Below are 9,262 nucleotides of genomic sequence, written 5' to 3' on the forward strand. Positions count from 1 at the left end.
GGAACTGCTGGCTATTAAATTGGCACTGGAGGAATGGAGACATTTACTCGAGGGCGCCACACATCCTGTGTACATCTTCACGGACCACAAGAACCTGGCTTATCTCCAGTCTGCTCAGAGATTAAATCCCCATCAGGCTCGTTGGTCTCTGTTCTTCGCCCGCTTTAACTTTGAAATCCATTTCCGTCCGGCTTGTAAGAACATTAGGGCAGATGCTCTGTCTCGCTCCTCTGTTGTGGTGGGCGACGAGTTTACACCTCGATATATTATCCCTCCAGAACGCCTTATTACAGTCGCTCCCGTGGACCTGCGCCTTCTTCCTCCTGGCAAATCCTACGTACCTCCACGTCAGAGGCTGCGAATTCTCAAGTGGGGCCACGCCTCCCCTTTTGCCGGTCATCCAGGGGTGCTAAAGTCTCTCCAACTAATCTCCCAAAGGTACTGGTGGTCTTCTCTGGAGAAAGATGTCTCGGACTTCGTCCAGGCCTGTACGATTTGCGCCCGGGATAAATCGCCTCGCCAGAAACCAGCGGGTCTCCTCTTGCCTCTACCTGTTCCTGAAGTTCCCTGGTCTCACATCGCCATGGACTTTATTACAGATCTTCCCCACTCCCATGGCAAGTCCGTTATTTGGGTCGTAGTGGATCGCTTCTCCAAGATGGCTCACTTTGTACCCCTGCCCGGTCTACCCTCTGCACCCATGTTGGCCAAACAATTTTTCCAACACATCTTCCGTCTCCATGGCCTTCCCAAACATATTGTCTCGGATCGTGGGGTACAATTCGTCTCCAAATTCTGGAGGGCTCTATGTGCTCAGCTCGGGATCAAATTGGACTTTTCTTCTTCGTACCATCCTCAGTCTAACGGCCAAGTAGAACGGGTGAACCAGATTTTGGGTGACTATCTGCGTCACTTTGTATCCTCACGCCATGACGACTGGGCTGATCTACTTCCCTGGGCGGAGTTCTCCTACAACTACAAACAATCCTCTGCCTCTAACAAGTCTCCTTTCCTTGTCGTTTTTGGCCGTCATCCTCTTCCACCTCTGCCGCAGTCTCCCACTCCTTCTTCTGTACCTGCCGTTGACAGTCTTGTACAGGATTTTTCCTCCCTCTGGCGAGAAACCCACGCTGCTCTCCTCAGGGCTTCCGCCCATATGAAGGTTCAAGCTGACAAGAGACGCAGATCTCCACCGGAATTTCGTCCGGGTGACAAGGTATGGCTCTCCTCTAGGTACATCCGATTTAGGGTCCCAAGTTACAAGTTGGGCCCTCGTTTCTTGGGACCCTATAAAATCAAGAGTCGTATCAATCGAGTTTCTTATCAGCTCCATCTTCCTCCCTCCCTCCGAATCCATAACTCCTTCCATGTCTCCCTTCTTAAACCTGCTGTCTTTAACCGTTTTTCTCCCAAGCTTGTTTCTCCCACCCCTGTCGCCGGTACCTCCGATATATTCTCTGTCAAGGAGATCTTGGCGACCAAGATCTCCCGGGGGAAAAGATTTTTTTTGGTCGACTGGGAGGGCTGCGGTCCTGAGGAGAGGTCATAGGAGCCGGAGGAGAACATCCTGGACCGCAGTCTCATCCGCAAGTTCTTCGGTACCAAAAAGGGAGGGAGACCAAAGGGGGGGGTACTGTTACGCTGAGCGCTCCGGGTCCCCTGCTGGCCTCGGAGCGCTCACAGCGTATGCCCCCAGGCAGCACTGCAGCGTCTCGGCGTGTGCGTCCCCCTCTCTAGGGCGCGCGCGCGCCGGGACTCTTAGATTCAAAGGACCAGTGCACCAGTGATTGGTGCCTGGTCCAAAGGGGTTATTAAGGGTTAAGGTTGTGAGAGGCAATGCTGACTTATTAGGCTGAACCTGTGCACTGCCCATTTATACCTTCTCCTCCCACAGCCTTCTGCCGGATCTTTGTGCCTTGTGCCTCAGAGAAAGCGTTCCCTACGATGTTAGTTTGCCTTACCTGTTGCCGTACCCGTTGCTACCGTCCACTCGCCTTTGAACCTTTGCCGCCTGCCCTGACCGCTGCTACGTCCGACTACGCTCTTACCTTCTCCCTGTGTACCACGCCTTATCAGCTGCCAGAGAGGTCAAGTTGTTACTAGGGGACACGACCTGGTAGTTACCGCCGCGGCAAATCCATCCCGCCTTGCGGCGGGCTCTGGTGAAGACCAGTAACTGCTTAGAACCGGTCCTCTAGTACAACCTGCGCCATCGCCTCTCTGGTCCAGAGGATTCACTACCTGTCCTGCCGGTTCGTGACACTCCCTTTTATTTGTTTGATGTCCAGCAAACCATTTAGTTCATTCCTTATTGATAAATATAGAGCATACCATCAAAAAGCAAGGAAAAAAGTGGAGCTCAAAAAATACACGAGAAAAGGGCTAAAGAGCTTGACATAGCAGGAAAGGATCCTAAGCAAATTAAATTATCATTTGCATTGGTGAGTTGAAAGTTTAGAAGTTGTAAAGCAGGGGTAGGCAGCCTTCTGCACTGCTCATAATGCTCATAATTTTGATATGACTTTTTGTAGGGTCATGGTGCAACAGTACCCAAAGAAAGACCAACAGAGGTATGCACAGACCAAGATAGGCTTCCAGTGAGGCAAGATGTGCTAGTTCAAGAGGAGTTGAGAACACAAAGTCCAAGTAGCTTGATAGAGAAGGAGTTGGACTTTGAAAGCAGTTCTGAAATGACTATCATAGAACAATCACCCATTCCTTGTTCTGAAGCTACAAGCTTTCATGATTTAGAAAGCGGTAGAACAGAAGAAGAGTCTGCATCTTCTGATGTTCAGTTTGACACCACCAAAACTCTCTTTAGTCTTCCTTCTACATGTTCCATGGCAGAAAAAATTGCATTTGTGCAAATGCATCCAGTGCAACCAAGCAGTACCGATTGTGAAGGCCTTTCCTTTAAAGAAATCGATTTTTATTTCCGTAGAAATCCAAATGGAGATCTTATTAGGCGTTCATGGCTTACTTGCAGAGTAAACAATAGAAAGCTTGAAGCTTTTTTTTGCAGTATCTGCAAAGCATTTTCAAATTCCACTTCATTGTTCACTAGTGGGTGTACAAATTTTAGGCATTGTTATCAGGTTGCTAACAAACATGAGACATGAAAAACTCACCGTGAAGCTGTGAACACATATTTTACTATAACAAAGAGCAGAGGCATTGATACATTGATAAACCAGGCACATGCTTCAAAAAGAAAGAAGGAGATACTTCAAAACATAGAAGTAATAAAACTAATCTTTGATATTGTTAAACTGCAAAACAAGGATTACCTTTTCGTGCCCATGGAACTAATGAATCATTATATAATTTGAACAATGCTGAAATTAACCATGGAAACTTTCTAGAAATGGTTTTATTTCTCTCGAATTATGACGTTCCGCTTAAAAATCACATTCGGAAATGCATTTCTGAAAGGGAAAAGAGTAAAAAACAGAGAAGACTCCTGGGAAAACAGACAGCTGGCCGTGGATCACTTGTGTCATTTTTGTCATATAACACAGTAAAAAAAGTTATTATGGCAATCGTTCAGACCATGAAGTCATCAATAGTGTCTGAAATTGGTGAAAAGAGATTTAACATCCAAGTAGATTCTACACAAGATGTTGTAGTAGTTGACCAAGCTACTGTGGTTGTTAGATATGTAAAAGAGGAATCTGTTAAGGAACGTCTCATCTCTGTTTTACCGGTAAAAGATACATCTGGAACAGGACTCAATGAACTTTTAATGTCAAGTTTTCAAATTCTTGGACTGGAATACAAAAAAATAGCAGGAGAGTCTTTTGATGGAGCAGCAAACATGAAAAGTGCTTATGTGGGGTTGCGTGCTCAGATTGCAAATTTGGTGCTATAGTCACATTTTAAACATGTGCATATCTGATTGCTGTGATGTTTTAGAGGCAAAAACTTTTTTTGGTCTGCTACATCGCCTAGCAACATTTATTGGGGACTCTCACAAGAGAATGAATGTCTGGAGGGGTCAGCTTCATAAGAGATGTGGGCATGAGAAACTGCTCAGGTTGCAAGAAATTTGAGATACAAGATGGTGGGCCAAAGATAAAGCCCTCCACTGGCTATTTGGAGAAAAACACTCACTATTTTTGGACACTTTAGAAGTTTAATTGTTGATTTCACAGTTCAAACAGTCTGATTCAAATACTACTTCAGAGGCTTCTTCTCTGTCAGAAAACCTATGTTTGTTTAAGACCATTTTAACTGCACATCTATTTTTGTCTATTTTTGATGTTATTGGCCCTGTTTCAAGATATCTTTAAAATAGTGGTCTTGACTATATGGTTGCATGGATAATGGTGGAAAGTACAGTTGACCAACTAAAAAAAATTGAGTTTTCTTATATAAAAGAGATAGCAAAGCAGTTTGCAAAAAATAAATGACCTAATCATAGAAAGAGAGGGCCTTAATTCCCTGGAAGTTGAGTCAGAGCTACAAGAGAGAAGAATTAGGCAAAAAAAAGCGTATGCCTGGCGAATCCTCAATTGATGAATGTCCTATTAGTGAAACCAAACGTTTTCGAGTTGAAGTTTTTAGACCAATTCTGGATCAGATCATTGGAAGCCTGGATGAGCGATTTTCTGAAAACAAACAATTAGTTCAGGACTCCCAATACTTGGATCCTCGTTTCTTTGACAAAATCAGAAAAGATCCAAATGTGTTAGAGGCAGGAGCACTACAAAGAATTTCTCAATTGGCAAACGTGGATGAATCAGGTCTGAAAACTGAGCTAAAGTGTTTTGCCAACTTGTTCCCACATCTTAGAGAACATGAGAGCGGGAAGGTACACATAGTTCCTATTAGCTGTCAGCAAAAAGAAGATGATGATCATTATCTGGATAATAATCCTGTTAATACCGATGCTGATGATGATGACTGGGGCTCCTGTAAAGTTGATACCATGGAACAAGAAACAAAATGCAAATGTTTTCTTTGCTGTCACCGATTTCTTGTAAAATATAATTTTTTTTCATCTGCTTATGAAAATCTCTCTGTTGTTTCTGAATACCTGCTAACACTATCATATACTCAAGTGGCATGTGAAAAAGCATTTAGTAAGTTATAAACTTATAAAGACTTTCCTAAGAGCCACCATGGGGCAAGAACTTCTTGATGCACTTATGATAATGTCAGTTGAAAGAGATCTTTTGGAACTTGTTCAATTTCCAGGTGTTCTTGAAAAAATTCGGAAGACCTCTCCTTTGATAAGGTCTTTGCTAACGGTTTTTGAGAAAAACATACCTCTCCAAATGTTAGTATGGTGTATGCAATACATCATAATATGTTCTGCACTAAGCAGTTGTAATATGCACTTAACTATTTGAAAAAAACTGTGTTCTCATGTTTGTTTGCTAGTGTGAAAAAAACAATTCAAGAAATGCATGTCCTTTTAATTTATGTTTGCTTCTGTATTAAAGTTCTCTATTTATTTTAAAGTTTTACAGTGTGACTTGTTTTAGAAGTGCACCAAAATGCAAATTTCCAAACAAAACAAAAAAAAATGTCAAGCCGAAACAGAACATTTTTTAATTGAATTTTTCATTTTTTTTCATAAACTTTTAATTTCATTATTCATTTTTTATTAAATAATTTGATTTTTTACTTTACTTTTAGGGGCTTCGGGGAAATATTAGGGGTCTAAACAGACCCCTGATATTTCCCTTTTAAAATAGAAAAAGCAATTGAGGACACAAAGTCCTCAATCTCTATTTCTGTATCCCCTGTTACAAATGAACAGGAATCCTCTATACTGAGCGTTTCTGTTCATTCATAACATGAGGACAGAGTGTGTTTACTATAATTACAACTATGAATGAACACACCTGTAGATCACTTTCTTTTTATTAATAATTGGGGACACAGTAAACATGCTAGGTCCTCAATTATTTACAAACACTCAGTGATCACTGATCACTGCGTGTTTGTGCCTCACTCTGCTTCCTGACACGCTGTCACAGGAGGCTGAGCAGGCGGTGTGGAGAGGAGAGCTCAACCTCCTGGGACAGCACTGTAAGCTGTCTCTGCCCACACACCGCTCTGCCAATCTGTGACAGGAGGCTGAGCATTGTGAAGAGGAGAGACGTCGGCCACTCACTGCGCTCTCCTCCCGCAGCGCTCTCGGCCAGCTGACACAGTTTCTCTCCTCCCTGTGCGAACACAGAGCAGCGCCCAGCGGGGAGGAGAGAATAAACGGATGCAACACTGTATCAGCCAGAAAATGACACTTTCGGCATTATACCAAAAATGCCATTTTCGGCTGATATGTTTCGGCGGCCGATATATCGGAGCATCCCTAGTTTATTTTGTTGTCCTGTGTTGTAATTTACATGGCTGACGAAAGTGGCAAGGGGGGTCAGGAGGAGGCAGGGGAAATGGGAAAGCAGGAGGGGGGCTCAGTGGGCCTCTAGGTGTTACTTGCCCCCTGGGCCAAAAGTTGCCAGTCAGCCCCTGGAGCAGATACATAGGCAGACAAGCAATCATATTGAAGAGCAAGTTCTTGGGGAAAATACTCTCCTAACTTGGGGGCACTACCAATTAAAATTTAAAAAGGGGACAGCTTCTCTTTCCCCCTAGGGGTATGTCTGACACTGAATAGGGCAATAGGAAGGGTCTCTGGCCATGGTCTTCCAGTCTCTCTTGCCATCTTCAACATTTTCAGTTTTAATGTGCCGTTCATTCTTTCCACTCTGCCGCTGCTTTGTGGTCTGTATGGGGTATGGAAAGCAAGATGATTCCCCAGTGTGGCCCATATCTCCTGGGCCACGTCTGTTTTGAAGGCAGTACCTTGATCACTCTCTATCACTTCAGGTAACCAAAATCTACACTGTCTGATTCTTCAAAGGGTAGGCTTCAGGCCATCCAGAGAACATGTCTATGACCACCAGAGCATACTTAAATCCCTGTGCAGGGGGCATCTGTATGTGTCAATCTTGATCCTTTGAAATGGGTAAAGAGGTTTTAGTAGGCACTTGGCAGGGACTTTTTCCATTTTCCCTGGGTTGCACTTGGCACAGACCATGCAGCTATTAACATGCAGGCGGTGAATGTAGAGATGGCCGGGGCAAGCCATATAGAAGAGATGAGGTTGTTCATCGCAGTTTTCCCTAAGTGTGTAGGCCCATAAGCCCAGGAGACTACCGCAGGCTTCGAGGCAAACAGAGAAGATGCTCTTTCCTCCAAATCCTGTCTTTATCAGGACCTCCTCATTTTTCGAACCACACGTCTTTCTCCTCTTCTTATGCTGCTTCCTGTATATCTTCCAGTGTTTCCTTGGTGAGAAGGAGTCCATGTGGTTTACCTGCCTCGTTCCTTGCGACCTTAGATCGTGTCTGGGCTATCATCATCTTCACCTCCTCCCTTTTCCTCATTGCAGCCTCCTTTGCTGCTCTGTCGGCTCTGGCGTTTCCTTGGGTCTCTGGAGTATCCGCTTTTAAATGTGCCTTGACTTTGAGTATAGCTACCTGCTTGGGGAGTGTCAGGGCCTCCATTAATGCTTGCACAGCTCCAGCATTTTTTACAGGAGTTCCATTTGCCGTGATGAAATTGCGGCTCTTCCAGATGGGGCCAAAGTCAAGAGCTACTCCAAAGGCATATCTAGAGTCTGTGTATATATTGGCAGTCTTCTTTTCAGCCATCCTGCAGGCTTCAGTGAGGGCTATCAGTTCAGCCTCTTGGGCAGACTTGTCAGGAGAAAGAGGGTGGGCTTGTAGCACATCACGTGAGGAGGTGACTGCATATCCAGTATGATATCTGCCCTGATTATCTGCGTATCGAGAGCCATCTACAAACAGATTGAGATCAGGTTTGTCTAACATTGTTTCAGTCACATTCGGGAGAGGCTCGGTCTCTTATTCAATCAATACTAGGCAATCATGGCAACCTCCAGAGTAAAAACCACCATCAGAACAATCATCCTCCTCCTCAGCAATCCCCCTTGAGGAAAAGGAAGGAGGGAAACAGGGTTGAGGACATAACACCTAGAGATAGTAACAGTGTCCGGGAGGAGAAGTGAACACTGCATGCAAAGGTGTCTAGCAGCTGAGAGATGTTTTGGCTGAGTTTGCTGGAGTTTTGCAGAAATGTCATGCGGGGCCAAAATCTGCAGAGTGTGACCCAGGACAATATCAGAAGTTCTGTCCAGAAGAAGATGACAGGCGTGAATGGCTTATATACAGGAAGGGGTCCTTCGAGCAACTGGATCTAACCGGGCTGAGTAGTAGCCCAGAGGCCTGTTCCTGCCCCCCTGGCTTTGAGTAAGGACACCAGTGGCATGTCCCTGACGTTCCATGACATACAGTCTAAAAAGGTAGGTTATACTTAGGTAGTCCTAAGGCAGGAGAGGAAGAGGCTGCTGCCTTCAACTGTGTAAAATAGAGCATAGCAGAAATAATGGAGTGTGCGGTATACAGTCATATAGGGGCTACATGAGGACGGAAGCATCCAGGATCCAAGGGTGGCAGTACAAGATGAGGCCTAGGAAGGCCTGTAATTGTTTTGAGGTAGTAGTTTTTTGGATCTGCAAGATAGCTTTTTTGTCTTTATAATCCTTGCACCCCTAATCTGACAGGAAAAGGAGCAAAGAGAGCGAGGCATCTGAACACATATGAGTGTCCTGGGCACATACTAAGCGATCATCCACATACTGGAGCAGCACAACATCATCATGAATTTGTTTCCATTCATCCAAGATAGATAACATGGCTTTGCTGAATTGGGATGGGCTATTTTGAGCTTCTTGCGGCATGACTGTCATGAGTGAAGACAAAAAGGTATTGGCAATCAGGGTGTAAAGGCATAGAGAAAAAGGCATTAGCTAGGTCAATGATTGTAAAGGATGCTGCATCCGGTGGTATGACAGAAAGTAGGGTGTGGGGGTTTGGTACAATTGGAGTTTCCAAGATAGTGGCTTCATTCACAGACCGAAGATCAGGCACCATCCTATAGGTATCAGGCTGTCCTTTTTTACTGTTCTTCCTCACTGAGAAAAGGGGCGTGTTACAGGGGGATGTGATGGAATTATGGCACCAACCTTTAGGAAGGCCCGTACTTGCTGAGTGATGGCATCCATCTGTGCTATAGACAAAGGATATTGTGGTTTCCGTGGGAGTACTACTCCTAGCCTAAGGTGTACCATGACAGGTTGCACCCAAAGTCTGCCCACATTCTGTGGTCCTTTTGCTCACAGTGTCCCAGGTATGACAGATAATACAGCAGCTGGAAGTGGTCCTTCGGTCGG

The 9,262-nt window shown here is 44.7% G+C and overlaps 1 protein-coding gene across 1 annotated transcript; it reads right to left on the reverse strand.

Moving 5' to 3' along the window:
• Positions 1 to 7,262: 7,262 nt before the first annotated feature.
• On the reverse strand, positions 7,263 to 7,841 carry LOC120998942 (ribonuclease H-like). Its single transcript, XM_040429818.1, has one exon. The coding sequence runs from the start codon at positions 7,839 to 7,841 to the stop codon at positions 7,263 to 7,265; it is 579 nt and encodes a 192-aa protein (XP_040285752.1).
• Between the last annotated feature and the right edge of the window lie 1,421 nt (positions 7,842 to 9,262).

Source organism: Bufo bufo, chromosome 4, assembly GCF_905171765.1.
Source record: "Bufo bufo chromosome 4, aBufBuf1.1, whole genome shotgun sequence".
Classification (NCBI taxonomy): domain Eukaryota; kingdom Metazoa; phylum Chordata; class Amphibia; order Anura; family Bufonidae; genus Bufo; species Bufo bufo.

Coding starts and splice junctions, on each gene's coding strand:
- LOC120998942 (XM_040429818.1), bottom strand. CDS start 7,841: ATGTTAGACAAACCTGATCTCAATCTGTTTGTAGATGGCTCTCGATAC.